The sequence below is a fragment of the Apis florea genome, unplaced genomic scaffold (assembly GCF_048593485.1).
Source record: "Apis florea isolate Af1SG1 unplaced genomic scaffold, ASM4859348v1 contig_3325_pilon, whole genome shotgun sequence".
In the NCBI taxonomy this organism is placed as follows: domain Eukaryota; kingdom Metazoa; phylum Arthropoda; class Insecta; order Hymenoptera; family Apidae; genus Apis; species Apis florea.
Window position 1 is genome coordinate 279,746 of NW_028256738.1, and position 20,426 is coordinate 300,171.

General features: G+C 41.1%; 1 protein-coding gene across 2 annotated transcripts in view; it reads left to right on the forward strand.

The window, feature by feature from the left end:
• The window catches only part of LOC100869480 (thrombospondin type-1 domain-containing protein 4), a 40,469-nt gene extending 20,741 nt beyond the window's left edge, over positions 1–19,728 (forward strand). Inside the window, exons 3-20 of one of the 2 annotated variants that reach the window (XM_086911538.1) lie at positions 6,943–7,018; positions 9,807–9,958; positions 10,968–11,070; positions 12,944–13,046; positions 13,278–13,450; positions 13,830–14,034; positions 14,164–14,330; positions 14,548–14,641; positions 14,772–14,844; positions 15,002–15,210; positions 16,019–16,151; positions 16,224–16,473; positions 16,648–16,830; positions 16,907–17,071; positions 17,212–17,388; positions 17,515–17,680; positions 17,776–17,928; positions 17,996–19,728. In XM_086911538.1, the coding sequence (XP_086767664.1) occupies positions 6,943–7,018; positions 9,807–9,958; positions 10,968–11,070; positions 12,944–13,046; positions 13,278–13,450; positions 13,830–14,034; positions 14,164–14,330; positions 14,548–14,641; positions 14,772–14,844; positions 15,002–15,210; positions 16,019–16,151; positions 16,224–16,473; positions 16,648–16,830; positions 16,907–17,071; positions 17,212–17,388; positions 17,515–17,680; positions 17,776–17,894 (2,548 nt within the window). In that variant the 3' untranslated portion in view covers positions 17,895–17,928; positions 17,996–19,728. Of the gene's footprint in view, positions 1–6,942; positions 7,019–9,806; positions 9,959–10,967; positions 11,071–12,943; positions 13,047–13,277; positions 13,451–13,829; positions 14,035–14,163; positions 14,331–14,547; positions 14,642–14,771; positions 14,845–15,001; positions 15,211–16,018; positions 16,152–16,223; positions 16,474–16,647; positions 16,831–16,906; positions 17,072–17,211; positions 17,389–17,514; positions 17,681–17,775 lie in introns of both variants that reach the window. The other variant, XM_003697256.4, reaches the window with a different exon arrangement.
• The last annotated feature ends 698 nt before the right edge of the window (positions 19,729–20,426 follow it).

The window sequence follows — 20,426 nt, forward strand, 5'->3', positions numbered from 1 at the left end:
TTTCTGATTAATTATGTACGAAAATTTCATCGTTTATTTATCTCTTGGTATAATTATACGTAACAAACAGAAATGATTCGTAATCTGTTGCAGCGGATACTAAAAAAAAAAAAAAAAAAAAAAAATCGTATAATTATATATTTATATATGTACGTTAAATATTTAGATCTCGGGACCAATCTTGTTTCCACTTCTCGTCTTTGGTCTTTTAGTTCTAAAAATATAAACCTATCAACGAACAAGTAATTAATTCTCGATGCAAGCGGATCGATGCAATGGATACAAGTCGAATTTATTGCGCGGATTGTTAGCTCGTTAACGTTAATCAGCTCCCGTTAGCGATTTATTAATATTAAGAGTTATCGAATTAAGATTCCACCGCGACGACGGGGGCAGTCATGCATAGATCATCCGATTAGACTCGACAATGAAGCGAGTATATTACAAAGGGCCATCCAAGGTGCTCTTATATTTCATTCCTTCTCGACGTTCAACTCGTGGCTGATTAACGCTGCGTAAAAAACTCGGATGAATCGATAACGATCGATGGAACGCGAAAGTTCGTGACTGGCGAACGATTATGCATCCTGTTACGTCGTCGGATCCGAATATCGACGACGTATTCGATCGACCTACCAGGAATCCATTTCCAACTTTATTTTTGCGTTTCATCGCTGAAAATCTATCGAGTCGGCCTTGGAAAAGACGAGTTTACGAAGGACGAGATAAAATCGATAAATATCGAATCTGTCCCTCGAGATTTAAATGAAGATGTCAAAAGATGGCTATCGACGACGTAATTAAACGGACACGATAATTACGTGTATACGTCCCTTTTCGCGTACAATTAAGTTCAACGATACGAGAAACGTGACACGAATCTCTTTCGTGTTTACATCTTCTCTTTATGGAGTCCGTGTTCGAACGACGTCGTAAAAAGGAAATAGCATCGATCGATAATCATCATTGAAACGCGGGTTCCGTGTTCGAATAGGAAGGAATGCTTTCACTCTATTTCCTTTTTTTACCTTGGCCTTGCGCCCTAGGATACGAAATTGATAGGCTGGCGATCTATTTGCATTCGTACACGATACCGTACTACAAGAACGGATGCACTATGCTAATTAAATAAAATTTTTTGAAACGGGTAGCATGCGTCTAATTTAATTACTTTTATCGGAAAACAACGTTATCGTTTAATCTAGAAAATAAAGTATTATTTTTCTATGAAATTTCATCGATATTCTTCTTCTGATTTAAACATTTTTTTTTTTATTATCAAAGATCATATATCGTGATACAAATCGATTTTATTATTCGATCGTTTGTAAAACGAAAAATTTGCTTCTAATCTTTTAAATTTCGGTAAATGTATAAAAAATCAAAATTATATGAAATAGTGGAAAGCAACTTCTTATCACTGTTAAAAGTGAAGTGAATAGCAAAAAGAAAAAATTTTTTTGCTTCGTTCATTGCTATATTTCGTTCCATTATACTCGTGAATTCGCCAAAGCAAAGTGTTGTTATTTGCGCATTGTCCATTTTTTTTTTTTTTTTTATTTATTTTTAAACTGGTTGTCGTCAAGACGAGAATAATTAAGCAGAGCAGTTTTGGAACGTTGCTCTTTCGTTTAATCAACGAAGTCGATTTACGGAGACCGCCAGGGTCGTCGTTGAAGGACCTTGAAAAGAGAGTAAGTAACTAACCAGCTTCCACGTACGCCTTCATTGTTATTTCTATCTGTTTAAATTTGCCTTGGCACGTTCCGCCCTCGTCAATGTAACAGCCCCGTAAAAAAGCCAAACACACAAATGATTATATCGTGTCAACTCCTTCCGTAATCAAAGTGTGAAAAGATCGAAACGTTTTACGATACGGTTTTTTCTCTATCGAATGTCAAAGATACTATTCCAGTTATACTTTAATACTTGTAATTATTAATGCGTTACAATGTCACTCGTGCCATTTACGCGTTTACAATTCGTTTCACGCGAACATACGTTCTTATACGTCAAATGGGAACGGCCTTCGTCTATCTTACAATTTCTTCACCAGTTCGATTGTTCATCGATCCGTTCATCGAGGAAAATGAGGAATTTCAAGGAAAACGATATTTTATCATTCGTATAAAATTCCTTCATATTATGGCCTAATTCTCACGATTCATGCGAGAAAATTTATGATATCTTTAATTATACACACGCGAATTGTTGTGAAAATATTCTGTAATAAATAAATTTTTCATCTAATATCGTCGACGATTTGTCGTGATTCACTTGCGTGCTCCTTCGCCCCATTCGCATTAATTTTCCTGAAGTAGAGTTTCGTGGATTTTGCCAACCACCCACTCGTCGCGTGTATTCTGTACGCGGAAGGCGCCCGTGGTGCTGTTCTCGAGTAAGTAACGAGGCGAGAGATAGACGAACGGTGTTACAACGGAAGAGGTTAGATGGTGAAGAAACTCGCGAGGAAAGGCAAGAGGAAAACAAGAGGAAAAAATGCGACAGCAGGGTTAGAGGATGTGTAGAAAGGTGGAAGCGCGCCACAAGGAAGAGATCCTGAGAGGAGTGCAAGGAAGAAATGGAAGAGACAAGGGAAAATGTTTATGACGACAACAACAGCAACCGCAGCACGACAGCAGCTTGGTTATAGACGGTGACAGTTTATAGTGCAACAACATCGCAAAATACCTCTCTGTTCTCGACTGGCAAAACGAAACGCGTCAACGATAACGTTTCACCAACCGTATAATGAAATTTTCTTCACGCTACGCTATGAATTATTTTCATTTGCAATAAATAATTTTCTAATTCGAGCTAAATCTTCCATTATCGAAATAAGAAGAGAAACAAGAAAACAAGCCTCGTACAATATTACTTTAACGTTTTTGCAATATAATTCGTCTTGTCGACATTCCATCCTAAGATGAAACGATGAGAAGAAACGAAATGTCTGGAGAACAGACGCTTCGTCTATCCGGAAGTTTCAACCAGTTTCAACAGACAAGAGAACACCGATTGCATTGCAACGACCTTTTGCTCTATCGTGCTTTCTTTGCGAGGCAAAGTCCCCGATCCTCCATGTGAACCCATTGTATCCTTTCCAATGAAAAAAACGGGACGGAAAGAAGGGGAGGAAGCGGAGGAAATAAGAAAAGACAAAAAGAAAGAGAGGTTAAAATATACGTGATAATATACGCGTAAACAGGAACGTTCGCATTTATATACGCTTCGATCGGAGGTGCTCCGGTATCATTAGAGGAGGCATTCGAAACTCACGCCCCCATTGTCCGAGGGCGACTTCTTGCTCCTTTCCCTTGGTTAACGCCGGAGATGCTCAACAGCTTACCGAGACAATGCCGCGTACGTGTATCGTGCATCATATTTCACGGCCATTCCTTTTTGTGTCCGGCGCGTACGTATCGGCTCTGGCCCCCCCCTTTGCACGAGACGAAAATCCCCTTGCATCGGACCACCGTGGTTAAAATGATTTCGCCGGCCTCCCGCGATGCCGGCCGGCCGCCCAGTTATTCTTATCCCCTTTTTTTGCCCGCAGAAACGCCGCGATTTATCGGATGAATTCCGCCGAGAATTGGAAAGTTACTCGCCGATCCAGGCAGCGATTTAATTGTTATCAATCGTTATTATTGCTCGGGACGACGCCAACATTTTTATGCCCGTTCCTTCGGGCTAATGTGCCGTGCGATCATCCAGACAGAATCTAGCCGGATAGACAGAGTTTTTCTCGATCAAAAGATCCATCGATCTCTCGGTTTTTTTTTTTTTTTTTTGAAATGAAAAAGTATTGTCGAAAATTTATATATCGACTTGGTGCTTTTATTATCCATCGTTGATTATTGCATGTACTTGTCACGTCGAATCACGGATCATTCGTTCCGCGCATGTTCACTGACCCTAACTCGATGAAATATCTCCGGGAGGAGCGAGCGTTAATCGGGCGCAATCGTTGTCTCGCGGGAATCATTATCGGATCGTTGCACCGGCTAGAATTAATTTTGCCCGACGAGTCGCGCGGACTCGTGAAATGGCGGGAAATATCGAGCAAGTTATCACGTTCCCGCGAGATCTCTCGACAAAAGCGTTATATCCACCGAGACCAGGGAAACCAGACAGACGCTGCGTTTCGCACGCAATCGAGAACTCTTGTTTCCCCTTTTTTGCACAAACGTATCAAACTTTATAGCCGGGAGATCTTATAGCCGAGAGGAGGCTCGTATTTTCGAACCGTTACGACTTCGTGGCGGTTGATGCATCATATGCCGCGATAAACAATGTCGGTCTTGTTTTCAATGGCGTAAGAATTACGCTAAAAACGGATCAGTAAGAAGTGGACGCGTATCTTTGCGTGCCAGTGACGAGTATTAGAAGCCTCGGTTCAAAGACAAGCGCGATAGATGACCAGCTACCATCAGTCGTTGCCGAGTCAAAGATTTCTCAACGATTTCCACGAACAACGACAGATATAGCCCCAAACCTTTTGTCGCCGGGATAACAGAACAAATTGGCCTCGCTATTCGTCTCTGTACGATCTTTGTTTCTTCCTGAAGCGTGAAGATTGCAGATAACTGCGAGTTTGAACGAACGCCTCCTCCATAAGTATCCCGTTTTCGTCGATTATTTTTCAAGACACGAAAAGAAGCAACGACGATCGAAGATATTCTCGAATTAATAATTTGAAAAATAATTTGCTATTATGACAATTCTTAGGACAAAGAATTCGTTGTGAAAGCGAGAACGAGAGATAACTCGAATCAGAACGAATGAACGATTTTACGGCAAATCTCGCGATCTGTTTAGCGTTACAAAGAATATAGCGAGGAACACATGTTCGTCGTTGCGGGTGGATACGATTGCTCTCGAGCGGATAGCTAAAGCGCATCCAGCCAAGTGCAATGCTTCATCGCGCCGCTTGCGTGCACCGTGAACGTCCCTTTCTTAAGCGTTGTGCATACCGTGACACGCGGATCCAGCTGCGTGTCGTCGTTGAATAACAAACTACTTCGTTGTAATTCACGGTAATCGTGTCTAACGAAGGGAGCACGATAGATGTTTGTTTGTGAGGTAATTGATTGTCGTAATGAAGGGACAATAAAGGTGCGAGTAGTAATTGTAAATCAATGGGATAACCGTTTCATTAGTGCAAATCACGTTCTCGTATTCTCGCAATCCTCTTTTTCTACGTGTATTCTTCGTTCATCGTCTGTATCATCGATTGTAGTCTTCCTTCCTGCTCTTCGATTTCTCTTATTTTTCTCAACGTTATTACTTTAATGTTAAATTTGGGAATTAAATGGGGATCTCGAAATTCGTCATAGAGAATAATTAATAAAGGAAATAAAAATGATTTACGAGAAGTTGTGACGATACGAATTAGGAAATCTCGAAAGAATTAATGTTCGAAAGTTGTTCGAATGATGATCGTCCGCTTCTCTAGATGTAGAAGAAAATTTTTTTCTCGAGATTTTTCGCTTTGAGCAACATGCTCGAGATGAGCAATGTTCAACATAGATGATCGATGAAGCACCGGCACACCTGACACGCCAACTACTTCTCTTACCGTATCTTTAAAATAGTACTTAAACCCAACCTCGCATCGTGTGTCGGAGCGCTATTAATTTTATTCCACTTTGCCGGTATGTACGCAGCCTTATTCGCGATTCGCGAGAAGATCGCGTGGAAAGGCAAGAGAAGATACGGCTTTTTCTGATTTCGTCGCAATAATAACGCGCGTTTACACGTGTTTGCTGTGTGCGTTTCACGCACGCGAGTAAGCGACTACTTCAGTGGCTGCGGGCGGTCCGCCTCTCCTAGCCCCTCTCTCCTCTTTCTCTTTCTCTTTCCGCCACATAAGGGCGTAATGATTAATCAAGCTTTCCAAGAAAACGCAACAAGTGAAACGTTATTAGCGCTTAGTGGCACAGTTTACACAGTTTCCAACCTCCCTTGCACCTCCCTTACTCCCAACTTGTTTCTTTCTCTCCCTCTTCCTCGCCTATTCCGACTATCCGATCGGCGATACATCCCCGCCGCAGTTTTAATAATTATCGTGGCAAAACGAATTGGAGGCCGCGATACCATTGGAGGCTCTTCTTCCATCTTGGACGCGTTGCTATTCGCCGCGTGAAAATGGAGAACTTTTGAAATCTATGGCGGCGATTATCCGCTGCGCGAACTGGATGATCGAGAACACATGCTCGGTTATTCCTTTCCCGTGAAATCGTTCTAAAAATGCCGTAAGATATTCCGAAAGAGGGAGAGAGTGGATCTCATCGCGCTATTTTTTTCTTTTTTTTTTTTCTTTTAGATTTAATTTTGCTCGCATTTTAATACGATGAAATTCTTGGTAATCTCGTCCAATCGTTGATCGCGTTTCTAAATATATATTGTGGAGCATCTGCGTAAAATTATCGTGTCGTGCGTTATTAATCCGGAATCGCGATGGGATAAATCATGGGGGATGTATTCAATTAATCGTTTCGAGGTTCGATTCGGAAGGAAGACGCGGCTGTACGTTATTCAATCTAAACACGATCTATCCGTATTGATCGCATTAATCCTTGTCGGAGATTATTTCTTTTTTTCACCGGTAAATAATTGACGGGGAGAGGAGAATACATTAACGAGGCGCTTGGACGTGGATGGAGGAATTATCCAATCCCCTAGGTCAGGAGCATTTTACGTCGTCGTAGTATGCAGCGCTACTCATCCGAGGAAGATTATCACATTCTTGAAATGTCTGACCCGATGAAACCAGCTGAAAGATAGATATTTTGCGATAGATAAGGGGGGGGGGGGATAATTGGCTCGGTTCAACAGTCGACGGACGCTCGTGAAAACCGCCTCGTAGATTGACAACAACGATAACAAATTACATTCCATTACGTCGGATTAATTAAGGCATCTTTGCAATCTCTGTTTCAGATCGATTCTAGCTTTGACAATGCTGACTGCGGCCACCGTCTCCTCTACCCACGTGCCCGACAAGTATCCCATCGAAGTAAGTTTCCGTCCATGCTTGATTAACATTCTATCGATTTCTATTCGATCCTCCGTGCTTTCCAACTCGATAAACTTATTTCGTCGCGTTATTTTTGCGTTGTAATAACTGATAAAAAAATTTATATATATAAAAGATTTTTCCATTTTACGAAGTCGATACGAAGAGGAAGAATGTTTCGAATGTCGATGGAATATGTTTATTATAATGCGATGTATATCTAGGAAACGTTTGATTTTCGATGCAATTTAATACGTACATAACTTCTTGCCGTTAACTTATGAACGTAATAACGTTATCGTGGCTATCTCTCGTCCATTAATGTATTTTATCTCGAATGTACGGTCGAGCGGTGAATATTAATTTAATCCACTTACAAGAATTAATAAGCAATTACGTAGACGTTATTCTGGGTGGCACGACGAAGATAATTAATTGACACTGGAGGATCTTCCTAAATTACATCGGAGCTGTTGCTGTATTCTGAAGGCCGAGCAAACGAATGAATACGAAACGCGCAAACACTCTAATGCGCCGCGCCGTTCTTGCAATGCCGTTCGTGCTTCTTGTTATATGCCGCGTTTTTAATGTCGCGTTTAAATGGATCGTTTGTTTTGGAAAATACTGTAATATCGCTCTCGGCTTGGCGCGATTACGATTCGTCGTAAAGAAACATTTGAACATTCTCGGTTAACGCTCTCCCATATAATGCCGTTTAATAGCTCTTTCTTTACTTAAAACTTCGTGATCGTTTTCTTTTAACGAGCGCCTACGTGGATCACTCTCCTCTCTCGCGTTACAACTCAATATCATCCTTATTCTCGCCACGTGGATATTTATCACGAAGATAATTAATTCGCACGCATCGAAAAACGCACATCCTCCTGTTTCGCGTGTTTATAATTTTTAATCGATCTATTTTGATCGACATAGAACGTCGACAATTCGGTGGCAACCTGTTGAACCCGGGGATAACGGCGCTTATCGTCGATTAAACTTATACATACTTTGAACGATCGTTCCAGTTAATCGTAATGATTGGTCGATCGGCCAATTTCAATCGGTCTCCGCTAACAAGCGCGCCGCAGCTTTCTAACAGCGGTATATACCCAGCGGGGAGGAGGTATTCCCATCTCGAGACTTCCTCCGTGTTCAATCCGCGAAATAAGTTCGAGAGATGATTGTTACGAGAAACGTAATCCAAATAAGAATCGAGAAAAATATAAAAATGAACCTGTACCTTCTTAAAGGTTTCTCGTCTATCTATAATTGTCCTCTTGGGATGAAATGCGTTGGGCGTAATACCGAGCTTCTTAACCGTCGCAAAGACGTTCGTTACGCTCGTAAGAATCCCTTTGAAAGGATCGCGGGACAATGAGATTAAGATCGTTCATCGTGGAAATAATCTTGAAACGCGGCTCCATTATTCAGCGCGATGCCAACCAGCGGCCCCTTCTATATATCCCCTCGTCGAGTATTTTCGCATTTCCCCTTTCCATCTCTGTGCTGGATCCAGTGCACGGCTAGAAGTTCATGCGCGGCGCGATTAACGTGCCGGAGTTAATGTCGGTCATCAAGGAAGTATTACTCCGTTTTAGCGGGTTAACGACTTTTTGAAACCCGCTCGAATTTCGAATTCGTGTAAACGTAAACCACGTTGACCATTCGGATCAATGTTCCTTCAACATTTTTACGACAACCGACATAATTCGAAACGATTTCTCTTCTTTCTCAAAATTAATTCGAATGGGAAAATGAACCTCTCGATAAAGGATAAAGAGTAAATATAATATTCTTAGGTATGTAAAGATTGGGAAACACTGGATACACTATAATAAAGTAAAAATAAAAAATAAAAATATAGATTCACGTGCAATTCGAAATACACGGTAAAATTTCCGTGATTTCTTTATCAACGATGAAGGAACGATAAGTTTGGAATGATAATTTCAAATAGATTTCGAGTAATCGAGTTCTTCATTTTCATCAAACGAAGGTAATGTTTTTCTGTAACATTTACTATTTTCTCGTTTTACCTCGGTATAATTCACTGCGTGAGTTATTTCCCCTCCAATCGCGAATTTCACCGAATGAGAAAATGATATACTTGATACGACACGTTTGATTATAACCATCGAAAATTTAAATCTGCATACCGTACGTATCGATGGCGCCACAGATCCGTCTCTTAATTAATTATAGTCTCGCGAGTGGTCTAATTACGATCTCAATCGCGGAAGTACCGATATTAATTATTGAGCAAACAGTTTGTATGTCGTTATGTCGTCTCTCTCTCTCTCTCTCTCTCTCTCTCTCTCTCTCCTCTTTCACTCTATCTACTGTAATTAACGCGGTTGGATTATAACGCAAGGGTTATTCCGACCATTTGATTATCAGCAGCCGAGGCAATTTTGTTCACCATCCTTTGATTGATTAATCCGACGGTCCGGAGATGCTTCTAATAAAATTAATTACATCGCGGCCAGTACGTGATTACATAATATCTCGAATTTCTCATTCGCACACGAGACGATGAATAATGATTCGTGCGCATAATGAACCTTTTGTCAAAGGTTTCATGCGTTATTGAGAATCCTATTTGAATGAATCGACGCGAAATCTGGCAAAGCTTGGACGACGTGATGATTGATGTGAAATGAAAATGCAAATGTAACGAAATTGAGGGATATGATCCTCGAAACGAACGATTTCAAGGATATCGTATCACAAAAATAACAAAAGATTTAGTAGTGTTTCATCCATCTCTCGATTTTTCAAATATTTTCAGGTGTATCATATGCTACGGGAGAAGACTCAATTCGCTCTTGGACGAGATAATCGTATTAGAGGAACCTGGGGTCCGTGGAGTTCGTGGAGCGAGTGCTCGCGTACCTGTGGCACGGGGATCCAATCCCAATCCCGTGAATGCGTTCCCTATCAGTAAGTAGAACATATTATTTCGATGAAGTAAAATAAAATAAAACAAAAAAGTTACAACAGGATGCAATTAAATCCACAAGAGGAGGTGGTGGATAATGAAACGAGGAGTCGTATAATTTACTATGAATTTCAATAATAAAATCGTTGATTTCGCGATACCGTTAACATCAAAGATCGTGGATAATCGTTCCACGAACCAAACGAAACCGTTGCAAGAAACACCTCCACGAGAGAAACGGAGAAGGCTAATTTCAACGAACTTTCGATAGACAAATTCACGGTTACCGTTTTCCTTTGCAAGATCTTGCGAGAGTTCGACATGACGAATCTCATGACACGTTCTTCGTAGCATATACGTGCCGTATACGATATACGGGGAAGAGGCGAGCAAATTGCGGATCGGTAGCAGAGGAAGATTACACGCTGGCAAGCCGACGAACTCGCGCGAGCGACCCCGAAACGTGTTATTGTCGCTGACATTTACACCTTTGTAGCGCTACCTGCGCGGTTACGTGATCCTCGGCGCAGGATTTATCGGTGGACCCGCGAGTTTCTCGACCGGCGATAAAATAGTCTAAAGACCTTGTTGTTGTGTACCGTTAGAGTATTTTTCTCCGCTTGACGAGGGTAATAAGTAAAAGACATTTCAACCCTTCCTCCTTCGTCTCTTACGTTTTAAATTTTTATACCCTTTCTCCTTTATGCAAGTCTCAACAATGTTCAGAGACGAGAGTTCTCGAAACAGCTGTTAATATAATTGAACAATTTATTTTTAAACAATGCAACCTATGTATTCTCGACAACAGTTTTTTTTTTACATGAAATTAGCAGTGTCTTCGTTAGAAACGAAGGGAAATTTACGTTTTGGTTTTGTGTTTTGTTTTTCTGTCTGTATAAAGAAACTCTGCGGAGGGGTGGGGAGGGGGGAACGTGAGAATCGGCCGTGAAAAATAAGGATCCATCTCTCTAAGGTCGATACTTACGAGTAATCGCGATCGATTTGTTTCAGGCGACTGTTAAGGAAGCGGAGCATTATCTCGGAGAATGGCACGAGCAACTCGCGACCCATTTGCATCGGTACATATAAGCGATACCACACGTGCAACACGCAGGTAAATCAATGCGACACGTAACGCGAGTCAATGTTTACGCCTTTAACCGTTTCTGTCTCGACACGTGATAGATTAACATTTCAATGACCCCACGCCTGGTAAATCTTTTTAATCTGCAAGCTATTCATTACGAAAAACACGGTAGAATGACTAGTAATAATCGTTATAAATCTAAATCGCTGTACCGAGAGAAATTTATACCTTACTTCTCTAACATTCGTGAAAAATACGAAATATTCGTTTTTGTCTTTAAAAAATTTAATTTTAATATTATAGAGATTATATTTTATACGCTAAATACGAAAGATCAGAAGCAAATATTTTTGATTATTGAATCAAATAATTATGTGCAATTTTGATTCTTTCGTACTATTCAAATTTTTTACTCGTTTTCCTCTTGAACTTTTCATAAAAATGGGAAAAAGAATTATATTTATATACACGCGAATATTGTATTATATATACATATAAGTGCATGGTGTCAAGGATAGGCAGGCATAGAGAATAGATGCATATCGAAGGGCGTTTCCTTTTCTTTTCGATATATTATGAGTCACGAACAAATCATCGCGAAAGCCAATTAAGGAAGCGCAATTTATATAGCTGGCTAGCGAGTATTAACCGATGTTATTTAAAATTCATAAGAATAATCACCACCTGCAGAGTTAAAGACCGCTGGTTGGTAATAGACGAGTTTGGCCTCTGTCCAGATATTCGCCTGAACGATAATCAGACTTTCATAGATGTAAAGATTATGATTGACGTTTGTGTCTCGTTTCCAACCGCGAAAAAAATACTTCCGGTTTGGTTTTAAAGCGTTTCGAATCGTTAGTCGCTTGAAAGATCGTTGTACAGATCGTGTGGAATTCGTTTGATGTTCTTCGCGTACGATCGTGGGAAACAAAGACTCTCGTAGAAACGAATCGAAATAAAAAATACAGCCAATTGAAAAATCCACCACTACAAATCGTGTTCATTTTCGATCCATTTCGAATCGATCGAAACAACGGGGATCGCAATAATCGGGGATTTCTCTTTTGTGACAAACAGAAGAAAACAAGTTTATTTTTGTAACAATTTATGAAAAAGAAACTAATTAATAAAAATTATCGTTTCGATTTTGTTTCGAGCTATAACGTGTAATAAAATTTAAATTTGTGGAAAATGAATCAACGTTTCTTTTTTTCTTCTTCTTTTTCTTCTGAGAAGATCCTTCCATTAATCTTAATGGTATCGGAGTGTATATTTCTCTCACAGTAATGATTGTAATTTTTAATACACTTGAAATCTTGTTTTCGACGAGGGGAATTTTCACGGTTTGTTCCTGAATGAACGCATGCTAGTTAATTTTCTGCGTGCAAACGTGGCAATTAAAAACTTTGCATGTTAACCATTTGTCTCTTTTTTCGGCGTGGCGCCACGACTCGGCTAGATTTATCTCGGAAACGGTGGTTTACAAACATGCGAGACTATTCACGGTTTTACTGGCCGGTAATTAATCTTCCACCCGGAAATTACCAGGGTAACGCTTCTCCTTTACGTGTCGGTATTCCCATTTCAGTGTATTCGTTCCGAGTGGAGCGGCTTCTTTTTGAATCCACTGAAATCCCATTATAAAAGCACGGAATTTACTAGAAATTTAAAGAAATTTTTAGAATTTGAATGTTTTTCCGCGTTACGTTGCACGAGAAATTTTATCCAAATTAAATTTTTTTCGTCGCCGAAACAATTTTTTGGGAAATAAAACTTTGGGAATATTCTAATCGAGTTGAAGAGAATCTGTTGGAAAATCTGAAATGACACTGTAACAGGTTTCCCAACAACAATCGATCTTTAATTACCTGAAGTTTAATTAAACCGTTGCTCGCAACAGAAATGTCCGAACTTCCCGGAGGATTTGCGGGCCGAACAATGTGCCAAGTACAACGGAAGAAATTACAAGGGCGAGAGTTACGATTGGGTCCCGTTTTTGGATGGTAAGTTAAACCCATCCAAAACTCCGTCTTATCATTTTAATGGGCAATTTAGTTAAAACACGACCGATTTTTAATCAATTTACACTTTCTTCTTGATAATTCTTTTTGAGAGAACGAAAAATAAAATGCAAATACTCGGTTATAATAAGGATCCTTCTGTATATTAGTATATTAACTAAAAGACCTGTTTTGATATTTTTTTTTTTTTATTGTGCGACGACTGTCGTCCAGCACCGAATTCTTGCGCGCTCAATTGCCGTGCCGTTGGCGAGCCTTTTTACGCAACGCTTGAACCGGCAGTAATGGACGGCACACCCTGCGACGCTCCGAATCTTCGTGGATATAATGCTGGAATTTCTATGGAACGCACCGATCGATGGCTCTGTGTCGCCGGACAATGCAAGGTACGATGAGTCAAACGCGAGTATTAATTCCTCCACGTCACGTCGGAAATCGATCGCGATTCCTCTTCAATGCGATCGATCGAATCGATTTTTCTTTTTTTTTTTTTTTAATTATACCCGGTTTGATCGCAACGCGGACTAGTTAACCGTGTCTCTTTTGTCCATTCCGCTTGTTCTTTCTTTCTCTTTCGTTCACCATTGTTTCTGCGCCTATTCTTTCACCGCGATTCAACAGCGAGTCGTTTCACACCAATTTTCGAATTGTTTTCGATCCATTGATTTCGTCGATCTATTTAACGCGGAAACGTTGTGTTGCACGCTCGTTTCAGAACAGAACAGTTCATTAAATGCTTTTATGTTTCTTTTTTATGTTTCGCAGCCCGTGGGTTGCGACGGTGTGGTAGGTTCCGGCGTCACGATGGACGCTTGTGGTGTCTGCGGTGGTCAGGGTAAAGGTTGTAGACTGTACGAGGGCATTTTTATGGAACCAATCCTGCCACGGGGTCATCAACCTGTAACCAGTATTCCGAAAGGAGCCATGTCCCTCAACATATCCGAACTACGGCACAGTAGCAATTTCTTAGGTATTCTTATGGAAAAAAAGAAAAAAAAAAAGAGAAAAAGCATGCTCGAACCGCGTTTATTTAAGGGATACCAAACTGTATCGCCTCTTTTTTCTCTCTGCTTTTCTAACGAATAATCTGATGTGTTAGCGTTGAGAGACGGCAACGGTAGTTACATCCTGAACGGACCCTTGGCTTACAGTCCAAGCGGCACTTATAAAGCGGCTGGCACGACATTAACATACCAGAGGGGTGACAGAAACCGCATGGAGTGTATCTTGGCGACCGGGCCACTGAACGATTCTTTGCATTTAGAGGTACGACCATAAAGATGTCTCCGATATCTCATTCGTTCCAATTTATTGGATCGATTTTCTTCTCCTTCTTTTTTTTTTTTCTTTTCTTTTTTTGTTGCCCTCCCCCCCCCCCTCCTTTTTTCTTTACACGATCTTTCTCGACCTGGCATTGTGTTACTTTAACCGTGACTTCGTGTATCGATGTATTATTGGTATTTTTTTTAAATCGGTTCTTCAGATTCTGGCACAGGAAATGAATCCTGGAGTACTTTACAAATACATGATGCCGTTCAATGGAAAGCCATTAATAGCACCGCCACTTTTTGCGACAGGTAATACATTACACCGAAAAATCTTTAATCGAACTCATTTTTCTAAGTTCTCTACGATGTCTTTGGTTAGTACTTTTACAGGCTTTTTAGTGGCTTTTAAAGTTGAGTTGACATTTTACTCTTTTCGCAGGATCCATCGATCGTGGCAACGAGATCCCTGATTCGGATGCGCGTGTTGGTCACACGATTCCCGTAACCAGAATGTAAATATTCTCAAATATCATAGAGATTTCGATCGTTGGAATTAAATCGGAAACGGAAAACATTTATTTATACGGAAAAAAAAAAAAAAAAAAAAAAGAAATCACATTTGGTGGAAAGTTACGATTTAGTAGTCCGCTAGGATTTTCGCTTTTTCAGATCCAATCAGAAAACCGATTTATTACCGACGATTCGCAATCAAGATCGAGCACGAGGCCGTGAGAGAGGACGAAAGGAGGAGATGAAGCATTCCCCGACTACGGTGATGGCTGGTGATCAACCGAAGTTAAAGGGCAAGAAAAAGAAACGTGCGCGGTTCGCCTGGAAGATGTTTGGATTGACTCCTTGTTCCAAAGAATGTGGAGGAGGTACGTGGATATTGCCATCAATTTCTCCGTAATTTATTACCATTTCGAATAACTTCGAGGAAGAAAAAGATTACGCTTTCATTTACGCTTCTCACGCGATTCTAATTCGTTGTGGCGAGCTCGATTTTTTCGGACACGCTAATTAAACGAGCAATTATAGAAAAAAGGCGCGTAGACAATTAATAGACGATCTAGAAACCGCAGAGAAGCGGCTAATCGAGCAATGCGTGGGAACGACTCGGTCGAGAACTCGTTCGTTTCGGTATTATCGCCGAGGGTTCGAAGGGTCGTAAGATTATACAGTGCTCGATTCGCTCATCGCCATCACGGAAGTTCCGTTCAATTCACGAAATTTATTAACAGGAAACCCCACATCCGTGGCCACCTTGTTATTTTCCATCGACCTCTTCAATATCGGGGTTCATTCACATGATGCGCTTCTGTATGCATCGCGAATAGGAGATTTTTTTCATTTTGATTGGCAGCTCATACGGGCAACACGGGTGAAATAACACCGTGACAGCTGTCACTCGTTTCTTCTTGATTTCCATTCCCGACACGAGCGATAATTGACCCCGAACATCGTTATAATCCTTCAACCCTTTTAGATTGCATTGCAATCTTATCGAGAAAATTGCTTTATTGGGCAACTAAAAAATTTGTGTGTCGTTCCTTTTATGATAAAAGGATATATATATATATATATATATATATGATATAAAATAGACAACCACTTGTGAAACGAAGACAAGACTGTTTTACAGACTTGGTTCAGTTAACTACAACCAAATGTTACCCACATTTTTAGGCGTTCAGACAGCGATCTTCAAGTGCTTCCGCGAGACCAAGCAGATGATCGTGAACGACAAGCGTTGTCGCAACGTGGGAAAGCCGCAACACCCGCCTCCGTTGCGTTGCAACGACAAACCTTGTCCACCCAGGTAATAATCCATCTCTGACGATTCGATGGTTCGCATGCTCGCAATTCGGAAACGAAGGAAACGCCGTTTCAGGTGGAGGGCCGAATCGTGGGGCGAGTGCTCGGTCACCTGCGGCACCGGCACGAGAACACGAAAATTGGAGTGTGTGCAGGAACTGAAAGCGAATCTAACGATGCGAGTGTTAGACGGTGCGTGTGTACAACCGCCCGACCTTAGAACCGTGGAAACCTGTGCGAAACCGGCTTGCACGAACAGTCCGGAATTGAGGCATATGCACTCTCAACACGACACACCCAGATGGGACGTCGGCGCCTGGGGTCCTGTACGTTATTACTCTTTTTCTTTTCTTTTCTTGTCTTATATATATATATATACACAGGTAGTAAGAAAAGAGTCTTTCGTTCGAAAAAGAAAATAGTCTGAAGCTACGTTAATGCGACAACGAAGCGCATTAAATGCATTTTGCGCACTAAGCGAGAGTTTTTTATGATTTCAGTGCTCGACGACGTGTGGGATGGGAATTCGAAATCGAACAGTGACTTGCATCACGTCGGGAAGTGTCTGTCCCGCGTTCAACAAACCCGAATCTCAGAAAATCTGCGAATCCCCGCCTTGTACCGCGCACAACACTGGTATGGAGCAACGAGCGCCTTGGCTCTACTCGGAATGGTCGGCCAAGGTAAGATCGATAAATGGAAAGGAAGAATGGTGAAATCGAAGCGAATCGAGTAAACGTTCTCTTATCATTTGTTCAGTGTTCGGCAGAATGTGGTAGCGGAGTGGAAACGAGGCAAGTAGCTTGCGCCGATGTCAGCGAGTTGTTCTGCAATCCCAAAGAGAGGCCGGAAACGGAAAGGGAATGTTACGGAAGAGGAAGGAATTGCGATAGCGCGAAATGGTTCACCGGTCCATGGACATTGGTTAGTAATAGATAAGCAAGAAACAGAGTATCCCCGGTGGCTTGTCGAATAATTGCCGACGGCAAAAAGGATAAAAACGACGACGCCACCGATCGGTTGCTATCGTCTCGAACGAGCATGCTGGACAAATATGGTTTCAGTGTTCCGTGTCTTGTGGAGTGGGTGTCCAGTATCGAGAAGTGCTTTGCGTCGCAAGGACGAACAACGAATTCGTCGTGTTGCCGGCGAGCAATTGCAGCGGCTCGAGGCCAGCAAACGAACAAGTATGCAGAGCGGCCGCGTGCACGCCGACATGGTTCACCTCGGACTGGTCGAAGGTAAATCGCGAGTCGAGTCATGCGAGTCGAGTAGATTTATGATCGGACGAGCACCGTGACTTTTTGACTCCCCGATATATAAATACCGATATAAATTTCGATATAAATACCAACGTGGTTTTTCAGTGCTCGGTGACATGCGGTACCGGCGTGCAAACCAGACTGGTTCGTTGTATTCTCGAAGGTGTGAGCAGCTCGAATTGCGAAGATGCTGCGAAACCGAGCGACCAACAGCAATGCAGCCTGGAGCCATGCAAAAAGGATCCTACGTCGTCGATCAAACCGCCGAAAAGTAAGTTCGATCGTTTAATAAACGCAAACTTAGTTTTGTGTTTCGTATTTTGTGGTTAACGATAAATTTTTCGAGAAAATTTTTCACAATTTCAGAAGCGTACGAAGCATCGTCGGAATGCGTTGACAAGCATCCAGATTGCTCGGTGGTGGTGAAGAATGGTTATTGCCGGATCAAATATTACAAGTATTCGTGCTGTCGATGCCGCGAATAATCGTTCGACAGCCGAGGACGAGTCATCGTTTCAGGCAGGTTCACCTTTTCCATTTTAGGGCCGTTTTCAGTTCGATTAAACTCGTTGCTTTCCTCTTTCAGTTCAAATGTAAACGGGGGAACTCGATAGAGAATCTCTTAGCGAGTGATAAGACTGTGACAAAGAGGCGATCATGTTATGTACAATTTTATTTAACACGATAATCAGCTAATCCCGCGTAGCTTTACTCCATCTATCTTATCTTATTCCCGCTGCGGAAGAACGATTATTTAATTCCACAAGGACGTTAAACCCGGAAAGTGGGATAGTAGGTGAAAATTCACGTGAAATCCAACTAGTCGTTCGAGAGCCGAAGAGAAGCGTTGAAAAGGGAGCAGCAGCACGATGTCGTCGTATAGAGCAGGAGAGAGTATGTATGATGCGTCTGTACACTGCAGAAACTCGTATCGTACGGGGCATGTATATGTGTTACGTATGTAAATATCTCTGTACAAGCGAACAGTTGCAGGGACGTAATTTTGTTGTCAATGCATCGATCTTGTTGATCTTCACTCGATACCAAAATAACTTCAACAACGATCGAAATTCTGACTTCGAAGACAACATTTCGAACATTGCAAACGTCTCGAAATCAAAACGTGAGTATCCCATAAAAGCAACGAAAGTGAAAAGTTCTTATCCGAATTTTTTATCCGAAATCGTGCGATAAATTGAGAAAATAGTAGGGGTAGCGATAAATAGGTTGGATCGTCGGCAAAGAACGAGAAAGGATTATCATTGTTACGCCCCTGCGATGAGTTGCGGTCCCATTTGCATGCGCGTTCGACGTGAAACCTGTACGCCCATGTACCCACTTAGGTAAAACCCTGCGTGCTTGTGCCCAGACAACCGTGCGTGGACACGAAACGAAACGAAACGAAGCACACGAGCTGTCTGGTGTCGCTGCGAAAAGGAGAAGCAAAAATGTTTCGATCGATACAACTGCATGTGCTCTCGATGTACTTCGATAGGTAGGCTGTATTAGTTGCAAAAACATTATTTATGCGCTCGTATAGGCCAATCGGACCACGATGAATGCGAATAATTTTTGTTATCGAGCATTTAATTAACATATCGAGTCGAACGAATTCGACTCCGATTTTGATTTACGAACCTGACTTTATTAACAAATTCATTCATCGCGACAAGGACAACGCGGTGAACTCAAACCGGAAGCGCGTCGACATATTTTTCCCCTCTTTGCATTCTTGTTTTCAACAAGGAACGAGTTTCGAGAACGCGTTCGATCTTTAGAGAGATATTTTACGTCGGATCGAACTTCGCTCGGGGAGTTTTATCGTGAAACTCGTGTATTCATCGTTCTATGTGGCTGATATCAACTGATTTGCCTATTCTTTAATGTGCGAACATTAGTTGTAGGATAATAACTATAGCAGTGGTATCGAATCAAATATACGCTTGTCTCTGTGTAAAAAATATAACACTGGTATACTGTATACGTAGAATCGAATTTAATTTCCGACAATTTCTAATAAAAATCGCGAGAAAGTATTATTATTAAAATCCACGAATTACTCGCGCGTAGAGAAACCTTTACGAGGTATATGCACGTTGATTAGCTTAAGTTTTAAATAGATAACGAACGATCAATGGAAACCTCGTGAAAATTGCGTGGGCAATCAATTCTCGGTGTCAATTAAATCGCATTCCGGTTTGCCTTCTCGACATGAAAGAAGTCTGTGCGAACACTGTACCATATTCCGATTCGCTTTGTGTCCCTCGAGAAGCCAATTTCTGTTGCAATTCGTTTCAATAAAATTTCCGTTTTTCCTTATATCATTTCTTTACTTTTACACCGATATAGGCTGATTCACAGGTAAGTGTTGATTTCCCTGAAATTATTTTAGACGAAGCACGATTTTTGATTTTTTTTTTCTTTTTTTTTTTTCGTTCAGTTCTCTTACCCTTAATTTTTTTTTTTTTTTTCCATTTGTTATAGTTTATTCGACATTTGCACACAATAACAGCTGCCGATCTAAAATACAAATACTGCATGCGTGTACAAAAACAGTTCCTCCGATTTAACTATATTATCGATTTCATCGAACGTATCTGATTACACGATTAAACGATTAATTTGGCAATGACTTTTTTTTTTTTTTTATCAAATTGAATAAAAAAAACACAATTGTTCGACCGAACCTCAACTCTTACGATAGATCTGTGTGTACGTATTTAATAATTGTATCGTATCCCGTTTATTATTCGAGTATTAATATTTATGGCTGTGACGCGTACCATGAATGGTAAATGTACGTATCTCGACGAAGGACATCCCCCAGCAATGTGTTATTTATTAAATAGCCATCAAATGCCGACTTGTTTTGCATGTGAGGATAGGAAAGAAATAATCTTTTTATAGGGAAAAAATATTCAAGTACCCTACGATGCGTTTCGAAGAGATACGAGCGTTCATACCACGTAACGTATTTACACGACTATTACGTTTCTTTCTTCACTTAGATATTATTA